Source organism: Triturus cristatus, chromosome 8, assembly GCF_964204655.1.
Source record: "Triturus cristatus chromosome 8, aTriCri1.1, whole genome shotgun sequence".
Classification (NCBI taxonomy): domain Eukaryota; kingdom Metazoa; phylum Chordata; class Amphibia; order Caudata; family Salamandridae; genus Triturus; species Triturus cristatus.
In genome coordinates, this window is record NC_140591.1 from 312,948,386 (window position 1) to 312,969,343 (window position 20,958).

General features: G+C 44.1%; 2 protein-coding genes across 4 annotated transcripts in view; one reads left to right on the plus strand and one right to left on the minus strand.

Moving 5' to 3' along the window:
• LOC146802033 (uncharacterized) overlaps nt 1-15,987 on the minus strand; it is a 104,268-nt gene extending 88,281 nt beyond the window's left edge. The window contains exon 1 of the mRNA XM_085621592.1: nt 15,795-15,987. Coding sequence (XP_085477718.1) covers nt 15,795-15,854 — 60 coding nt within the window. The 5' untranslated portion in view covers nt 15,855-15,987. The remainder of the gene's footprint in view (nt 1-15,794) is intronic.
• SGCG (sarcoglycan gamma) overlaps nt 15,875-20,958 on the plus strand; it is a 967,353-nt gene continuing 962,269 nt past the window's right edge. Inside the window, exon 1 of one of the 3 annotated variants that reach the window (XM_085621587.1) lies at nt 15,875-16,103. The gene's annotated coding sequence lies outside the window, so the exon portion shown is untranslated. The remainder of the gene's footprint in view (nt 16,104-20,958) is intronic. The other 2 variants (XM_085621590.1, XM_085621588.1) reach the window with 2 other exon arrangements.

Sequence of the window (20,958 nt, forward strand, 5' to 3'; positions counted from 1 at the left end):
CTCTGTCACTCATGCTCACTTTGTCTCAGAGATAAACAGAATACATGGTGGGGACATTTTTCAATAAGTATTTATTGAACCACCGTCATTCTAGTGTAAAATATTTGTGCTGAAACAACAAAAAGACAGAAACAGATGTAAATGATTATAAGCACCAATAGGGTAAGCGAATGGTAGATTCCTACCATAGTGCTAAACACAATGAATATATGGAAGCATATAAATACATGACAATAATGATGCATGCACATGCGATGCAATCCTAACTAGATGTACCTAAGTGTACCTAGCATGTATGTCGGTGTAGAGCCAAGAATCCCCCTAGGCTGAAGCCAACCCCATTACCTGCAGTTAGTGACTGTGTGACCCCGTCTTGGTCTTGAGATAACACCCCTTGAGGGATGTCAGAGCACTGTGGCTGGAGTGTCTGCGTGCAGGAACCTCAGCGTCTCGCGTCAGTGTGTCAGCATGGAAGACTTTCTCCTCTGCCTGCCTTGGCAAAAATATGATGTATATATACCCAAAAGGTACCCTCAGGGGATTCTACCTTGCTGTGTCATGTCGGCCGAGGATGAAGGAAGGGATGATCCTTATACATTGTTATTATGCAGAAGATGGCAACCCTGCTGTAATTCTTAGAATCTTCATGCATGATTAAAGAGACTAGTTTTCGGGGAAAACCACACAGCATCTTATGCAGTGCTTAACTAGGTAAAAGGTCAATACCAAAACCTGTTATGTAGTGTAATGGTATGGTAAATGTAGGTGAAGGGTCATCTGGACTAATCAGGCCTATATTTGGGGTACCCTATGAAACATAACAAGTTCAAATGGGGAATGCACTGAACCGATCAACTCTAACCGATGGGTCCCCCAAGGCTGCGTTTTGGCCCCTTTTTAATTTACACTCTATATTAACGAATTGGTGGACCACGTAGATAAAAATGGGAAGGACTTACCACTTGTGGGTAAGCACCCAGTCCTCATCATATTTTATGCAGACGATGTAGTTCTCCAGGCCAGAACTGCAAATGGTCTACAGGGTCTTTTAATTCAATTCACCTCCATTATAAAGAACTTGGATCTTAACACACATCGAACTAAGTCCTTCACCATGATTTGTGTACCAAGGAATACAAATAAGTGTGTCCATGTAATAGACTATTCTCCAGTGGACTTTCACAAACGTAGGTATTCCTCTCCACTCATCTCTCACCTGGAGTCATTTAATTAACACCAGATCTCAAGAGGTGATTTTCAGGTTTGCAAAGCAACTGGGACAGAAACCTATTAATAAATTGCTCACTTTATATGAGTAGGTGTATGTCTATCACTAAGTATGGGGCTGGTTTGTTGGTCCTAGAAGAAGCAAATCAACTTCAGATAGTTAGGAATACATTTTTAAGTAGACTACTGGCGGTCCCTCCGGTTTGCCCTACTTTCATTTGTCATATTGAGATAGGCTTATCCTACATCAAGGATTATATAAAGATCCACCCTCTTTTATTGTGAGTTTTTGTGTGGTGAGAACCTGAGCTGAGTCTCACCCAACAGATTATAAAAGACTGTTTTACCCTTGATAGGGTCTTCTGTATTCCTTGGTTGATGTACATAAAAAATACTTTTCAGTCTTTAGGGCTCCAAAAGCTTTTTAGTGATTTAGAAAGAGCTGCTTTATTGAGTAGGGAAGTGGTGAAGCAATCGTATGTTGCTACACTTGAAGATCTTAGATTAGCTCAGCAACTATGAAAATTGCTAGTGTAGTATCATGTTGATTTATTTTTGGGGAATGGACTAGCATTTGAATTCTTGTGGATTAATAATCCTCAGCACAGATTGTATCAATTGCGTATCAGATTAAATACTGTGGAATTCCTGGTTGCTTTACCCAACTCTCACACCTGGGTTGAGAATTTGCCTTCTATGCTTGTGTGCAGCTCAACTGTTGGAAATTGGGGGGGGGGGTTGTAGTTGGCAAGGGTTTGTACCTTTGTCCAAGTAGGGACCCTTCTTCCTAGTCAGGGTAAGGGGGATACACTTCTAAAATAACCCCTGCTCACCTGCTTGGTAGCTTGGCACAAGCAGACTGGCTTATCTCAGAAAAAGCATTTGTGAACATATACAGTAAGACAGTGAAAACACTTCAAATGGACACCACTCCAGTTTAGAAAAATAAGTAATCTTTATCTAAACCAGAACAAGACTAAAACGACAAAAATCCACAATACAGTACTAAAAATATGATTCTTAAATGGTAGAATCAGTCCTGTTCCAAGAAAATGTGGGATGCAACACTTTTACACAAAGTTCCTTGGATGCCTCAAAAAAGGCAAGCAAAAAGGGTTGCATGGAAGGTGAGGCATCGGTTCCTTACACTCAGGGAAGGTGATGCGTTGGTTCCTTGATCTGGGGAAGGTGATGCGTCGGTTCCTGACTGCTGCGCAGGGGAGGTAATGTGTTTGTTCCTTACCGGAGAGGAGGTGATGCGTTGGTTTCTCACTGTGTGAGGAGGTGATGCGTCGGATTCTTACTGCATCCAACAACAATTCAACAGACTTGACGTTTTGATGCGATACGTGATGGTCCGTACGATGCGATGCATGATGTCATGGGATGCGCTGCAATGACTTCAGCCGCTTACCCTCAATGCGTCAGTTTCTTCCCCAACAGGGCCTGCATCAGAATCAGTGCGGTCATCTCGGATGTCGGATATCTGTGCACAGGACTCATCGCGCGTCAGACACTTCAGCCACAAACAGTCGCTGCGCCGATTCTCCGCCGGCGGCCGCGATGCGTCAGAAGTTTTTTTTTGCACCGCTAGGATGCATCGGTGTTAGACCTGGCATCCTTGGCATGGTTTTCCCTGACTTTTTGCCTCTACCTCCTGGGTTTTTGATGCTGTGCTGGATTTCCTTTTTGCCGGCTTGATGCTTTGGGCACTTTGCCACTGCTGATCAGTGTCAAAGTGCAAGTGCTCCCTATGTAAATTGTTATTGTGATTGGTTCTCCCTCATTGACATATTTGTTTTACCAGTGGGCCCCTAGTAAAGTGTATTAAGTGTGCCAGGGCGGGTAAATCAAATGCTACTGGTGTGCTTGCATCACTGATTGTGCCACCCACATGAGTAGCTCTGAAAAGAGGTCTCAGGCCAGCCACCGCAGTGCCAGTTCACAGTTTGTTAACTGCCATGTCGACTTGGCAATTGCACCCACTTGCCAGGCCTTACCCTTCCGTTTTCATACACATAGGACACCCCTAGTGTAGGCCTAAGGTACCCCCCTGGGCAGGGTGTAGTGTATGTGAAAGGTAGGACATGTACTGAAGTATGTAACATGTCCTGATAGTGAAATACTGCAAATTTCGTTTTTCACTATTGAAAGGCTATCTTGCCCATAGGACAGAATGGGGAATTTTTGTAACATTTTACAAGCATATCTTCCAATAGGGATAACATAGAAAATGGAGTTTAGTACCCCTGAACTCAGAATTTAATAACACATCTTTTAGTAAAGATGATTTTTAAATTATGTGTTTGAAAATAGCAGTTTTTAAAGTGGCTATGTTCTTGTTCAACCTGTGTGCCTCTGCCTGTTTGTGGATTGACTGTCTGGCTTTGGAGTTACAGGGGCTGGGGAGGTGCAGTGGCTCCAGGAGTCTGGATGAGTCAGGACTAGGCTGAATAGGCCTGATCTGTATTTGGAGTGGTGGGGGAAGTAGCACCTGTACCTGAATAGGACTGTGCCTGCCTTCCACCGTGCTGGCTCTGGCCCCCTGTGGTGTGTCTGGGACCAAGGCCCGCACTGACAAAGGATGTTGTTGTGCACTGGCAGAGTGCCCCCAGAACTGGTTTAAACTGAGCTCAGAGCCCCTTGCACAAAGAGAACAAAGACATTTTGGGGAATAAGTATTAGACCTAAAACCCCTGAACTTTAGATCATTCCTGGAATTCAAGAGGAACTTTGCCCAGGAGAAGAGCTGGAGAGACTGAGGAGAAGTACTGTCCTTGCTGGGTGTCTGGGGTTGGCCTGCAGTTCCTGTTTCTGCCAAGGAAAGGAGAAGGACTTTGCTGTGTGCTGTATCCTCTGTTTGAAGGAGATCCTCAAGGGCCTGAAGTGAGCTGGCCTCCTGTTCAGAAGTCTCAGGGACAGAAAGACTTCACCCCCTGCTCCCCTGAACTCTGCTGTTGTGAGTTGTGACCTGCCTTGAGGTGCCTGTGCCAGTTTTGGACCTCTGGAGGTTGATGCTGCTTTTTGGAAGCTGGAAGAGAGAAGAAACTCAAAGAACTACAGAAATAGACGCATCGCGCTTCTTACAGCTGTTTTCCCGACGCATCTTCATGGCGCAAGAAGAATTTCCACGCATCGCCGCGCCACTGCGAAAATTGTGGCAGCGCCTGTCGATGCTGCAATAATCTCCGCATTGAGGGATCGCGGCTGAAGAGGACCGATGCAACGTCGCGCAACGCTGCCGCATCGATCGCCGACGCATTGTACCTGTGCGGCACGTTTTTCCGACGCATCACCTGCGGACCGGAACCAGCACAAAAAATCGACGCATCACTCCCCATACAGACCGCAATCCACGCAACCCTTCTTCTGCGTACAACGGGACTGTCACATCATCTCCTCAGGGTCTCAGGAGTGTTGCATCTCTTTGTTTAATTGTGTATGTTGGTTTTGTCGTCTTGTTTAGTTTAGATTAAAAAATAAAATTCTAAACTGGTGTGGTGTTCTTTTGTGGTGTTTTCACTGTGTTACTGTGAGTGTTAGTACAAATACTTTACACTTTGCCTTTGGGATAAGCCTGTCTGCGCATGCCAAGCTACCAAGGGGGTGAGCAGGGGGTTTCTAGAGTGTGTATCCCCCTTACCCTGACTAGAAGCAAGGGTTCCTATTTGGACAACGGTACCTACCTCTGCCAACTAGAGACCCCCATATCTAACAATCGGAAACAGGTGATGTGTCGATTTCACAGTTCTTGCAGTTTCCAGTCCCAAAACAACCTCCAGACATCCAGAACACTGGAAGGCACCTCTCAGCAGGTCAGAACTCCCAGCAAATTAGTTCAGGGGGACTGGGGGTGAAGTCTTTGTGTCCCCGAGACTTCTGAACAGGAGGCAAGATCTATTTCAAGCCCTTGGAGATCTTCCTCAAGCAGGGGACACTGCACACAGCAAAGTCCTTCTCCTTTCCTTGGCAGAAACTAGCAACTGCAGGCCAAACCCAGACAGCAAACAGCACAGGGGCAGTATTCCTCCTCAGTTTCTCCAGCTCTCCTTGGCAAAGGTTCCTCTTGATTCCCAGAAGTGATCTAAAAAGTCTGGTGTCTAGGCCCCTCTTTTCATAATACAACATAATTTATTCTCTGTGCCAGTGAACCTCTTTGCCCAGCCAAAACCAGTTCTGTCCTCTCTGGTGCAGCTTCCTCGCAGGAGGTGGAGACAGCATTGTGTAAGGCAGACCAGGCCCATTCAGTTGTGAAAGAAATGTCCTCCCCCGACTCTGAATGCAGCCAAGGTCTATTTGTTCCAGCCCTGACTCATCCTGGAAAGACAGGACACACCTCAACCCCCCAAGTGGCTGCCTGAACAGAATGCACATTTCCAGCCCCTGTCACTCCAAAGCCAGAGAGTCAATACACAACCTAGCAGAAGCACACTAGATGGTTAGGCAAGGAAATTCCTACTTTCTAAAAGAGGTATTTTCAATCCCGGAATGTAAAAATCACCCTCACTAAAAGATGCCTCTAAACATTCGGAGTTTAGGCATATCAAACTTTACTTCCCATCTTGTTCCCATGGGCAGTAATACTCATAGGATGTTATGAGCAAACTCCCCATTCTATCCTATGGGACAGATGGCCTTACAATAGTGAAAAACTAAATCGGCAGTATTTCACCATCAGGACATGTCACACACATCAGGGCATGTCCTATCGTTCACATACATTGCACCCTGCCCACAGGGTTACCTTGGGCCTACCTGAGGGGTGACTCAGATGTAGAAAAAGGGAAAGTTAGGGCCTGGCAAGTGGGTGCACTTGCCAGGTCGACATGGCAGTACTAAACAGTCTGAGTTACCTTTACAGGCTGCTTATGTGGGTGGCACAATCAGTGCTGCAGGCCCACTAGCAGCATTTGATTTACAGGCCCTGGGCACACACAGGGCACTGTACTGGGAATTGACTACTAAATCAAATATGCCAATCATAGAATCATCAGTCCATAACAACAATTTGTAGGGAGTACTTGAACTTTGGAACTGAACAGCAGTGGCAAAGTGCCCAAAGCATCCTGACCAGCAAAAACAGTCCAACACACAGCAAAATAACAGGAGGCAAAGGCAAAAAATGCAGGGGAAACCCACGCCAAGGCTGCCAGGTCTATCAACCACCAAGAGTACTCTGCACTCAACAATTTTTTACCACCTTTATTTGCTGCCTAGGAAACAATATATTCTGCCTATATTGCGTGACTTGAAGAAAATAAGAGCTAAAAAGGCAATCCTGGCAATACAGCAATTCTTCCCTGTAAAGACCTGTTTTACTGTAACCAGATTTTTACAATTTGCCCTAAGATTAAGGCAACAATTTGGATAATACAGCCTCATGAATTGTACCTTGAAGTATCTCTCTCCTTGGTGTGCATAAAGGGCTTTCGATATAGTGTTTATAAGTCATCAGTTTTTTATAGTCTGTATTATTTTAAATCTTGGAAATAGTTTTCTTATTGTATGGATTTCTGATTTTTTATTTTAATTATAATTGTATGCCTTGGATAGGTATAAAATTGATTATGTGTGCACTTGTTTAGCTTGAGGTTACATGCATGGGTCACTGATAATCTTGTTCACAAGCATTATATTTTAATGTAATCTTCCCATGGCATTATCAACCTAGTCTTTTTTGCACACATTTAAACGTTTTTTAACTGCTTTATATGTTATGTACCTGACTCGATATATGTGTACTGGGCGTGATACTTAAATAATTCTAGTGCAACTGTGATATTTTTGTACTTTTATGGCTATTCCCTGGCCCAATAAAGATATTTGATTGATCGACTGACTGACTGACTGACTGACTGACTGACTGACTGACTGACTGACTGACCTATGTGATATCTTGTAATGGCTTAAGGTACTGCAGCCGGCTACGTCTACCTCAAGCAAGGTACAGCAGAGTGCACTGGGCAAATTCTGATTGCAGCTTTTGAAAGGCATGAACAGTCAAAGGTACTGCAGCCTGCAATGGAAAGTGCATATTGCAACTTTTGAAGGGAAGGAAAATGACTGCCAATGCTTCCTTAAACAAGCATTTGCAATGCAATCGGTCTCGCCTGTGGGAACCTATATGTATTTAGCTATGCAGCACATTAGCCTGGGTGCTGTATATCTACTGTTCTTTCAAATGGAGGGAGAGTAAGCACCAAACTGCGTGACGCGCCAGGTATGGGAACACATGGAGAGAAATATTGCCTATCAGAGAGAAATGGTATAGTCCAAAGCTCTGGTTTTAATATAAAATCAGGGCCTTCGGTGGTCATATCACTGAAAATACAAGATTTGAAGAAAAGAAAATTGTCTACGGGTGCTCGTGGAAGACAATTTCTTTGGACTGGAATCTAGAGCATGCTAAAGTGATTCTGGTATTTTACTGACCTCTGCTGATCGTTTTCTATCAAGACAAATAGAGGCAGTTAAACAGAAAAAAAAAGTCCTTAAGCGAAGCAGACAAGTCCTAGGTCTAATCTCCAGAGCCCACAAAGTACATACACATATAAGTATATAATAAGTATATACTAAAGTATATACAAGAGGTCTCGAATGCTCGACCTAAACACACAAAGGGGAAAGAAGGAGGATGAGAAAGACTTAAGTACCGCCTTAAAGAGAGACAGCAGGAACCAGCAAGAGGAATAAACGAGCCAAGGGTATCAGGTACTGGATTAAAGAGGCCTGGGATGGTTTCAATTCTAGAGAGCCATGGTATTCGGCCCTCCGACATTTATTTAATAGGGCTTCCGAGCAGAGCTTTGGGCACCGGTACTCCTTATTTGACAAATTAAGCACTGACCCATCTGAAAAATACTTTTCCGTCGACAATGCACAAAGCACTCATCCCACTGTGGCGCAATGCTTTCCTATTCACATTCCACTCGCAGGCTCCCGCACCCAGTGTGTGGAAGTGCTTCGGGCTCGTGCTCTGACCAACTTGCTCCTTTAATGGACTGTAATGGAAGTGAAGTTCCTTGTGCGCTGCAGGGCTCGGGGTTTACTGCTCCGGTGTCCCAGTGGGAGAAACACCGAGCAGCTGAAGCATGAGGCAGGAAACGCGGAAATTACCCGAGAGCATAACTGCCATGGTTTTAGATTGCTATGTGTGAGATTTTCATAATTTCTGTGTAATTATGAGGGCCATTAGGACCACTATGAGTGACACTTTTCTTGCAAGAAAAATCAACCAATAAAAGATGAGCGAAACATAAATATCAGAAGTCTGACCCATTTGAGCAACGAGAAACTCTAAGGGGCCGATTAAGATGGCGGGCGGATCGCCACCGCCGGCCCGGCGGTGAGGACCGCTGGCCTGGCGGTGGCGATCCACCCGCCATTACATTGCGGCATGTGCTGCTTGCAGCACTGCCTGCCACAATGTAAAAATATGGGATGCACCCGCCAGTGTGGCGGGAGCATCGCAATTGGTATTGCGGGACCGCCGCACCTATTGCGGGCGGTCCCTTTTGTCAATGCGATGGCAGACAGACTATGTCCGCCCGCCACCGTAATCGACCCCTAAGATCTTAAAACTGCTGCAAATTCATAAGGTGGCTGAGTCATAATTACAACAAAATTATCAAAATATAACACATAGCAATCTGAAACCTTGGCAGATATGAAAGAGGGTGAGCATCACTTCACATGACATAGCATTGAAGACCATGCCCATACTTCTGTTCTTGACACCGAGTCTTGTTTACTTAAATATTTCATAACAGTGATCGAAAGTATGTGTTTTTATTCTATTGCTATTTTATTGCTTCTCTTGTACAATGCTGATTATATAATAAACTTGTGAATTTTGGTTGGCATAATGTATTGACTAATAAGAATAAGAAGGCAGAAGCAATGCCAATTAGACACAAAAAAAAGAAAAGGAGCATGACAAAACAAGGAGAATAAAACAAATCACTTTTACCAGGTGGTGGTCATGACAGCATGGTGCTGTGCAAGCCTCAGGAGAGGCTGGGAGATACACACAGCGGTCAAAGCAGGCTCTATTATTTCAAACTGTAACCACAGTGAAGTGAGCAGTCCAGGGGTCTGGCGCACCACAGCTACACAATTCACTTACTTGAACGAGTCAATAAAGTAAGAGAACTGCATGTACACTGTAGCAAAGAGAAACCTTTTAAGTCATTTTTAGGTCTCGCCTACGCAGCGCGATTGCGCTGCATAGGCAAAAAGACCTTTAGCAATGGCTTCGGCTTTTCAGCCAAAAACGTGCACGTGTTCCATTGCCTTCAATGGCAACGCGTGCACGTCTGGAGATTCACTTGCGGGAGCGAGCGGCGCCATATGGTAGCAATTATCGCTCCCACAAGTGAATCGCGCAGGCCCCCCTCCTCCCCCCTGCTGCCGCGCGAGGCACGTGCGCTTGTGCTTGGTTTAATCCGCTGTTTCCATTAGTTTAACTGTAGTATCGATGAAGAGGTACAGTGCACTGCACCACAGCCTGCAGAGCAGCATTATATTCATTCGTTCATTAGTTTAATAATGGTGAAGAGGCACAGTGCACTGCGCCACAGCCCGCAGAGCTGCACATGTAATATTAATAAAGGGCACACTGTACCCCTTGCAGCTTGCAAAGCAGCATTAATATAGGCATTCATCCATTAGTTTAACTGTAATAATGTTGATGAGGCACAATGCACTGCACCACAGCCTACAGAGCAGCATTAACATTAAATATTTTTACTGTAATAGTTATGAAAGAGCGCGCTGTACACCGTGCCGCCCGCAGAGCTGTATTAATTTAATATTAATTCGCACACAGAAGGTGTGTAAATGTAATGGTTATGAAGAGACCCCCTTCTCTCGCTGGGCTCGGCCTACACACACTCTTTAGCCCCCCCACCAATTTCCCTCGGTGCCACTCCGATGTTAATATGGTAAGTCGGTCGCCTCACGCAGCGCATCCACTGCTCTGAGAACTTCACAGGGCAGAAAGACCAAAGCGCATTTTGCACTCCCTGACTATATTTACCTGCTTAGTCAAATATTTTAGCGCCTTCCAGCCACGCTGAAGTGGTCGTCCACTAAGTGTCTCTATGCTTCCTGTACTGCCTCCGCCCCATGAGCACATGCTTCTTGCGCACACACTTTTTGCGTCTCTCCGTATGCCCCGCTAAGCTTTTATCTCATGCATACTTATCTGTGCACACATTTGACCTCTTTTTCGTTGCACTCCACTCTGTGTATCCAGTTGTGTCTTGGTCCTCATTCTTGCACGCGCATCTATGTGTATGTCTGCCTTATTTTAGCTTTAGTTCACTGTATATTCCCTCATCTGTACCCTTAACTTTCTTGTGCACCAGCAACACCTGCCTAGTTTTCATGTTCATTCGCCTTAGGGTTCTCAAGTTTTCCAGTCCGTGCTGGAGCAGCCACTCATTCCCAGTATTTTCTTTGAATACTGGAACTTGTAGTCCTTATTTTAAAATGGGTTAAATGTGACTACAGATCTCAGCATGCAACTTAAACAACTCGGATATTGTGCGGAATAAAGTTCGGTATTTACCGCTCCCACTAAAATGCCTTTTTCTATGGGTTTGGATATTTACTGGTTGTGTTAAATACCTCTAATGCTGACTTTTTAGCTTCTGAATGAGGCACAACTTACATATTCAGTATTAAACACACCAAAAGTCTGCATGTTAGCCTTTTTCCAGGTTTTTTCTGCTAATGAATTTTTGCAAGTTCGACATGCCGGAATCTGTCAGTAGTAGACTGTGAGGTTATGATAATTATTAGACAACTCGTAATTCCTAACTCCGTGCAAACTGAAATCAGAATTTAGCACCTCATTTGTAAGCAGAGCCGCAGTATTCGCTTCCTGCATATGTACTCGTCTGTATCTCTGCCTCCTGAGCTCGAGTTATCACTATAAATGACTTCGTTCGTTTTCCTGCACATACACCTTTGTGGTGTACAAAGTGCATTCACAGTTCCTCTATAGTTGTGCCTACTAAGCTCTTGTGGCCCCACACACTCACACTTGTGCACCCATGACTCTCAAGGTTCTCTGCACACCCAAATATGAAACAGGGCCATCCGTAGTCCCCTGCCCTGCTGTACACTAGGAACCCGGTGCCCAGATCTGCAAATTGTAGGTCCTCCTCTGAGGGCTTGGGCCTTACCCAGACTTGCACATGTTCAAATGTGCCAGTAAAGTGATTTACAAGTTTTGGGTGGTAATGGCCATTGACAGCTTTAAGTGGGATGAAAAACTGGGGTGAGGGGTGTCTCTCGAAAGGGCGAGGCCGATGTAATTAAGGGTGTGGCTTAAAACACTTAAGGTAAAACTCTGTGTGCAGCCCGACTGGTGTGTGCTATCTCTTTCTGTCATTGCATCCAGATATATAATACAAGTAACATTACACCTACAATAAGCCATGACTATTGGCTTTGTCACTGGTTGTTAGTTGCATAAGATAAATAAGCAACAACAATGACTCCGTTCTATATAAAATTAAAAATGCTTCGGTTCTGAATTGATGAGACTGTGAAAGAACTATAACGAGTTTATTTGTTACATCAAAGGAGTGAGGAGTGTTACTGCTGCACAGTTGATTTTTTTTTTCCTTTTTGTGCGCGCTCACGCACACAACTCCCGGTCGCGGCCGCACGTCTTGCTGGCCATTACTTTCGCGTGCACCATTTGCTTGTTTAATGATTGAATTTTGACCATTTTTAGGATTTAAGCGCCTTTTGCTAAACCAAAAACTGCAAGTTTTATGGAAAGTTTATTCAATTTTGCGAAAACATTTTACTAAGTGGAGAACTACCTGGTGATAGTGAACAACCCCTTTATTTTAAGGACATACATTACCTCGTGAGACAACTGCCCGGATTGTTTGGTTTTAAAAGTTTTTTTAAAGTTTCAAAAGTTTCATTGATATGTTTTTAACATGGGCGGAGGCGCCACAGGACAAACAGAATATTCTTAAAGTTCTTCTTAAAACAAGTTAATAAAATGCACTTAACAGATCCGCAATCAGCCAGTGGCGAACCACGATGCCTTAAAAAAAGTGTGAATTATAACAAGAAAACAAAACAAAATAGTTTAAAAGACATCAGTGAATTAACACAAATGCCATATTTGCGTTTCACCCAGGCTTGATGGCAGTCACATGGTTTTCACATCCTCCTGGAGTTTTTGCACACAGGCGTGACTAACAGGCGGTGAATAGTGGTGCGGTCTCTTTCACATGCAGATTAGCTTGTCTTTCGACTGTCTAAATAAATAGCGTTTCTTGCTATTTTTCAACATCCGCCTCCAGCCTCCAACATCTGCTTTACCGAAAATAAAGTTACTCCTGTCCACAATTCTACAATAATTATTTTGTGAGTTTCAAATAAGCCCTCCGAAAGCATCTGTGCGTCCGCCCCTCCACCGAGCTCCTACCTCACACTCCCATCCTATCCCTGCAGGACCCCACCAACGGATTACTGTTTAAATCTCATTACGTATTCTAAGATGACTTCCTTGGTCGGGTAAAGGAGCCCCTGTCAGGGAGACAAACATTGTCCCTTCTCCTCCTCCCAAGAAATTGTACCAACACCAACACCATTGCTTCAAAAACAACATCCTCATGCACAAAACTAACAACAACAACAAAATCACTGCAACAGAAATAACAGAAAAAAACCAACAAACAGGACTCCATGTAACGCAAAAGCCCAATATGCAACAACCGAACACGACTCATTGCAACATTACAACTTAAAAATCAAAAAATGTAACCAGTACTCATTGCAACTGAAGTAGCCCCTAAAGTCAATCAATATACATAACTCACTACAGCACAAACAGCCACTAAACCCAACTCACCACTCACCAAAGCATCCACAAACAACAAAGCCAAACTCAGTCTAACAGAAACACACCCAAACCAACAAAGACAAGCATTGGCATAGCCAATAGGTCTTGCCTTTGGGACCTTTTAAGTGTTTAGCCATGCAACAGTTGTTGTTGCACCAAGAATATTGTGCTGCATAACTAAATACTTAGAAGGTCCCAAAAGCGAGACCAATTGGCTATGCCAATGCTTGTTGAAACATGCTTACTGCATATTTGCTATGCTGTGGGTTTTAGAACAAGCTGCGCACGATTCATCCTGCAGCAGAGATTGTCACATACAGGAGACTGCTAGGGCCAGGACAGGTAGGGGACACGTTTGTACTCAGCAAGCAATGTTCAAGTGCTAAATCTCATATTTTTTTTAATTAAATCCTGGATGTTTATTTTCCAGTGTAAAAAACACTTAAGCCGCTCTTTTTAACGAATGGATAAACCTTTCCTCTTGAAGCAATATCTTGATCAGAACAAAAGGACAATACTCCCTGGGGCGCACAATTGAAAATGTCTGAAATCAGTTCTTAGGTGTGTTGGATTCATGAGTTTTACTTAGCCCACATGTATGGAAATTGAGAATTTTCATATTCTGCAGTGTACATTGAAATGATGGTTCTGAGATGGACAGTTTGATTGTCTTGAAAATAAATTCCTACGAAGTCATTTTGTTTGGAGCTCTGCTGCCCTCTTGTGGGCTCTGTCGGCACTGAAATTGGCGTGGCGAATAAGGGAAAGCCGGAGAGCATACATTTTCTTTCGTCTAATTGCTGAACCGCAGATATTGTCTCATCTACAGGGTAGGTTATATAATGTTGTGACCCTTAAGCAATGCGTGAAACAGATTAGAGTAATACCAACAAGCATTGGCAATGCAATAGGACTCGCATTTAAGCGAGACCTGTTGCATTGCACATAGCAATGTGTGCGGGCGACGAGACACCAGGGGGGGCGGCGGCGGGAAGGCATCGGACTGCGGGAGGGGGGCAAAGGAAGAAAGTAGTCTGTGCTGTGAAGGGGCCAGTAGCCGTGGAAGGACACAAATGACTGACATGGCTGTAATGGGGAGGGACTAAGAAGCTTAAAAACAATCGGAAGGCAGCATTTAGAACCTAAGCCAATGAAGAAGATGAGCTGGAGAGTGGGCGGAGCTTCCACAAAGCTTCCACACTATAGTGTATAGTGCATGCCTCACAAAGCGATTGCAGCGCATTCGCACTGCAACGCTAGGCGAGACCTAGGAAGAAGAAAGTAGTCGGTGCTGTGAAGGGGCCAGTAGCCTTGGAAGGACACAAATGACTGACATGGCTGTTATGGGGAGGGACTAACAAGCTTAAAACCAATCAGAAGGCAGCATTTAGAACCTAAGCCAATAAAGAAGATGGGCCGGAGAGTGGGCGGGGCTTCCACAAAGCTTCCACACTATAGTGTATACTGCAGGCCTCAAAAAGCGATTGCAGCGCATTCGCGCTGCAACGCTAGGCGAGACCTAAAAAGTGAGCTACTGTCTTTGGCAATGCTTGTTTCTATTTAGTTTGAATACACTAACATAGCTAATCTTTCTCTTTTCTGGCCCTATGTAAGATGTCTCTCTAAGGCTTTTCGGGACACGGTGTATTCTGAAACCTCTTTCAGTGCTGTGTTTTCTACTTCACCTCCCTCTACTTTGATATTTGGAGGCTTCTTTGTCTGCGTCTCGGGGAGTTTTATTACACAGTACTTACAAGTTAAGCATTGATCTGCATCTTCTGGGGCATATTTACAATAACTGGCGCATCCCCGCATATCAGCAGGGATGCGCCAGTTATTGTGCGCCACAGCTGCGCCACCATGGATGCGCTGCATTTACAATGAGGCGCACCATGGGGCAAAAACGGCACAGATGCGTGATGCATCTGTGCCGTAAAAGTGCCGCATTACTGGAGTTGCGTCGCAAGCGCGACGCAGCTCCAGCAATGCTCTGGGGGGCCCTATCTTGGTAATGCTGCGTCAATCCTTACGCCTGCTTCATGCAGGCGCAGGGTTTTGACGCAGCATGGGCCGAAAAGTGACTGAATGAAATCTTGTAGATTTCACTCAGCAACTTTTAGGAGGCGTTCCTGCGCCGGAACGCCCCCCCGCGCAGGAACGCCTACATGTGGCGCAGGGCTTTACAACGTGACGCATCTCCCAGATGCGTCACGTTGTAAGTACCCTGCACCATGGCGCAGGATTTGCGCCGCCGCTGCGTCACAAAAGTGACACAACGGCGGCATAAATGAGGCGCAAGGGGCTTGTAAATCTGCCCCTCTGTCTTCACGACACCATCCTAATGCTCATAGGGCAAATTAACACATATTTCTACATACTAATCCTTATCAGGTTCCGGAGTAGCGTGCTAGTCGCCAAAATGCGCTTTGACGAATCTTTAGGGGTAGCAAACGCTATATAAATACAATTACTATTTCTAAGTGCAACATTTTCTTAATCTAGTACATTTTATCTTGTCCTGTCACTTACATGCTGTATAGACTGTGCTGGCTTTGCGTATATCACAAGCGACTTCAAACTTTTCGTTTTGTATTGCACTTGTCAGAAGAGTTGTTTTTGAGGGTGTGGTAAAGGGAATCACAAGTGTATATGCAATTAAAAAACACGTTTAATGAAAAGTGACGATTATTACCTGAGCGGGGCTTTGGGCAACGTAACAGTTATTTGAGCATTGGTTCCTCAGGGGTGTCATGCGTGGAGCGGCGGCGCAGGCTGTTTAGTCACTGAGTAAAATTAGCTTTGTCCGTGCAGCCAGTGGGCTGGAATGCAAGACGTCGCCAAACATGTGAACGCATTTTCTTCCAATGATTGTTCCCGGGCCAGGCTCGAAATATCTCCCACTCCTGGTTTGAAAGTGGCGGACAAGTCACCGACTGACTATAGCCGCGCCTCAGCTCGGAAGACACGTTTTTAGCGCCCAAATTTCTGACAGAAAACAGAGGTACGTGGTAAACAAATATCTTTTCGCCAAGTTTTGCTTCGTCAGTGACAGCGAACAGCTGTTGAACTGCCGACTGCTCACTGCGTTCTTTTCCTACGTCTCCGAATCTCTGGTTGCGTTTAAAATTATTTCCATCTGGTACGGGTTGTTTGCACTTCTGGTTGAGGGTCAGTCTGTGGTTTCCTGGGGAGAGACGGCCGTCCACGTGTATCACATTTCTCCAACAAAATGCCTGTTACGTTTGGGTTGTATAGAGTATTGTAGTTTGTTACATATTTTCGTGAGGTGAAAAAATGATCTGTGTGCGGAATGCATAATTTTGAGATTAAATTTTGTAAACATGTATGCAACAATAGTTTTGCGGTTGTTATAATTCAATTTTGTATAGCAAAAAAAAGCATCCGGCGTTGAGCGAAATGTGCCCGATTAGGAGCCGTCAAAGCACTATCCTTAATCTTTCTTAAATTGAGAGTGTTGTTATAAAGAAGACATTCAAGAAGTCGGGCACATAATATATGCCGGAATGTATTGTATTCCGCCTCTACTGTATGTGCTCTAGAGTGTTGCAAATACTATCCAGAGAATGCTGTGTTTTTTTAGACATGCATATACATACAAAGAAGTCTTTCAAGTGACATTTCTCTGTTGAACTGTTTCAGCCTTTTGCCACACTGACATTTTCTGATAACCCCACAAATTTAACTAGAAATTACTTCTAGCTGTAGTAAGAAACGTCAAGGCCGTTCTACTGTTCTCAATACACAACGTATGACGTGCAGAAAGAAAGGTGAAAGTCTGTTAACTGAGTACGAGTCTGGGCTTCGGCTCCATAGGCTAGAACCAGGGAAGTGCCGAAAGGAACACGCGGTATAAACACTGGGCTTGAAAGGCTGTTCGCTGGGGCGCATTTCGAGGCAACATTGGTAAGGTTGCATTTGCTATCTGTGGTGCATGGTGACTTCCTTCAGGCGAATATCGTGACCTATATTGTGCAGTAGATGCGTACACATTTAACTCAAAAGGTGCTCCACTTTAAAATCCCTAATGATGATATAAATGCCTAAAACACAGTATTGTAAAAATGCCTACACCACGTTAATACAAAAAAAAAGCAAATGGCCAGGTAAGTGTGAAGGCTACGGACGTTTTCTGTGAAATTCGCACTCTATTTAAATTTTTGGGTGATTTTTAGTGGCCACATAGCAGAGTTTGCCTTTGAGGGCTGGTTTGCACTTGACATGGCATTGTTTGTTACTCTGTGATTTACTGGGTGGGAAGCGAGAAACCGCAGAATGTAAAAAAGTTTCCGGGTGGTAGTTTTAGGCCTCTAATTGTTCATTTTCTCCTGTTTATATGCACCTGTATGAATGTCCGTCTAAAACAATCTTGGCACTGCAAGATGTAATGAAACATATGAAGGAGAGTAAGGAGATTATGGATAATAATAGATTTAATACAAGTAATTTAAAAATTTGAAAGTGTATTTAAAAATACTAGAGTTTCTGCTCCTGCCTGCCTTGTACTCAGTCTCTTTTGGAAGGAGCTCGCTTCCAGCGTAGCGGACATACTGTTATGCTAGTCCTTCTAACATGCTTACTGTTTCTCGAGTCCCTGCTGCTCTTTGTGTCATAATCCTGCTGTTTGCAGTACCTCCACTCTGGTTTTTCCTGTTGCTTCAAAGCCCTTGAAGAAGGAAATGCTTGGATCATCACTGAATGTCTTATGTTGTTTCTTTATTATGCTTAATAAGAGCTTCATCAAATGATGTTCATTGGATATTGTTTACAGTGGTTATTCTCAGTTTCAAACAATGGACAGCCGGTGGTGCAGGCATACCATATTTAGCAACATGCAAATACATATCTAGGCCTATGGCCAATATTTGACAAAGATTGTACTCTTGGTCACAACTGAAAAGAAATAAGTATACTGTATTCCATTCAACTGAAATCAAAGATCTTGTTGCTGGCTGGCTATTACTGTAATCTGTTTCACACATTGGAAAACAACAAGAAATTTTTCTAGGAGACTACTTCGATGCCCTTTATCCATCCTCATTCGCTCAGAATCACATACACACAATCTTGAGAGTTGCTGTACTGACCAAAAACACAGTGTGTTGACACAAAAACAGTGAATGTAAATTAAAAACAATTTATTAAAAAGATTTTGTGGTCAATTTAAAAACACAGTTCATATAAAGTACAAAAATGTGTGCTGGTGTCAATATCAAAACCAATACACATAAGACCACAACAACAATCACAGTGATCAATACGAAAGAACAACAATACGAGAATAACAAGAAGAGACACTAGTTTTTGTCATTGAAAGCCAAATCCATATCATAAATCTAAAGATGGACCCTGAGGTATTACAATCCGTCAATATCACGAGTAACATCCAGATTGAATGGATTAGTGGTGTAAAGGTGTTGATGCATTTCGATGGTTTAGAGCCGGCGAGTGGTGTTTGGGCTGCAAGTCTGTGATCTAACTCTGAGAACCCATTGATCACAACAGCTCATCTCTGTCTTCACTTCCAATGCATTTTTAAACATTCTTGTGATGTCTGCACACTCAGTATTTGCCGTGCCATGTCTATTTGATACAAGTTGGAATGTAAGTCTCAAATATTCAGGGCCAACTGTCCCATTTCTTCAAAGGTTTTGAGGAATCGTCATTTGGATAGAATGGATATGACTGAATCCCTAATTAGGATAAAAAAACATTTCCAGCTCAGTCTCAGGAGAAACTCAGAAGCCTGATAAGCAACACTTTTTACCTCAGAGTTCAGATGTAATGGAAGATCCACAAACTAGTGTGTGAAGTGGCAAACACAGTGAAGAATCAGTGGGCGGAATTTTCTCCTCTACCGGATTCATATGTTGGAAGATACGTCCCTCTGTTGATTCATCGTACAAGTTGACACTTCATCCACATGTCAAAGGATTTTCCATTACATCTCAACCCTAAATCAGGCCATTACCCTTCCTTTTTTGTTGATACTGGTTGCTTTATAACCAAAGTCTAAAGAGAATTTGTATTTCTGCCTTTTTTTCCTCCCAAAGATTCTGTGTATCATCTCAGACACATTGGTCTGCTGCACACTGCATCTACTATGGCATAGTTTCCTATTCCATTTTTTCAAACTATGAACACATTGTAATAGTAATGCTAATAGTTTCTGATTTTTAACTGTGTATGTTCTGTTTGGCTGCTAACTGTTTATACTGGAGCGTGTGCATAAAAAATACAGTGCTCATTTACAATGATTTTCATGTGTTAGACCTGGCATCTTTTTGGGGTGGTCTTCCCTGACATTTTTGCTTACTGATGTCATATTTGGGCCTTGTTTTGACAGCCTGAGGACTTTCAGCGTGTTTGACACTGCCATTCAGTGCCAAAGCGCTGTGCTGGTTATATACATACTGGTGATTGGTGTATACATTATTGGATTATTCAAGTTAGCTGTAAATTCCTTGTCTAGGGGTAAGACATATATCCAGGGCATGTACCCCGAGTGCTCCTCCGTGGGCCTGCAGCACTGGTTGTGCCATCCACAGAGGTAGCTCATAGATAGTGCCACATGTTTGCCCTGGTGGGGCTGGTGTGCACAGGTTACTGTTACTCAGCTCGACATTTAAAAAGCCATGTGCCAAGGTTCTGCATGTATCTTGCTATATCGAAGTTCTCCCTGGGGACAGTATGTGGTGTTGGGAAGAGGTAGGGCATGTGCATGTTTGCTTTACATGCAAGGGTGGTGAATGGCACCTGATGGTGTGTTCTGTATGTCGAGGCCTACTTCTCACATTGGATTAGCATGGGGAAAGGTAGGGAAAATCTATTGAGCAGCATTTTCTACGTGCAGAATAATAGAAGTGTAGAGTTTGATATCTATGAGTTCATATTGGTGTTTCCTCTTCGGCAGTGCTAGTGGATCGGACATTACGTGTGTGGAAATGTCACTTCATGAAAGTGGGCATTTCGATGCTTGTGGCTCTGTCTGCCTGTCGACCTGTCTCCTATTCATATCTGGGTGCTGGAGGGACAGCTACATCCTTGCATTCCTGATAGAGGGCCATAAACTAGGGGCTCAAGGGAAACTGCAGACCTCTGACTCTGAGAGGCCTTTCTGGGACCATTACGTGGGGGTGGAATTGGGACCTGCATTTCAAAGGGGGGGGGTTTTGACCTCCCTAAAGATAGTGATCAAACTTCCCGGGGTAGGATGGCAGACTAGACAAAATTCAGAGAGGCCCTGTGCATTTCAAAGGTGGCCTTTTGAACTGATTGCATCTTTAAAGGCCATTGTGGATATAACGACTGGGGCCTCAGAAGTAAGAGACGCTTTTGGATTTGGAACCAGACTAGGCTGGTTTGACGCTGGCTGGGGCATCGACAAAAGGAATTATTAGGGCAGGAGGGACAGCAACTGGATAATCGCAGACTGGTGATGGCCTGGAGCTTCTCGGACTCCAGGAAGGGGACTATCAATTGGTGGATTTTGCCTGGACATTGCTGGCCTGCAGCTAAGTGCCAACTGTCGTGACCTGGGTCCCCAAGTATTCTCCAATGGCAGGTTAACTGGCCTCCTGTCCACGAGATCAAAGGGACACAAAGGAACTCTCAGTTTTCGCAAGCCTGTAAGGACCACGCAGGGTGGGGTGAAAATGTGTGGAAGTGATTGTCGGGACAAGGACCGTCCTGACATACAGCATCATCACACTGTACAGAGGAGTGTGCTTGTAAAGATCAGCAGCTCACCTGAGGTGCCGCAACGTGATGAGTTAGAGGAGTACGGGGAAAGCTTGCAGAGTCCGAGGGACCCTTGCTTGCAACCAGGGGACCTATTC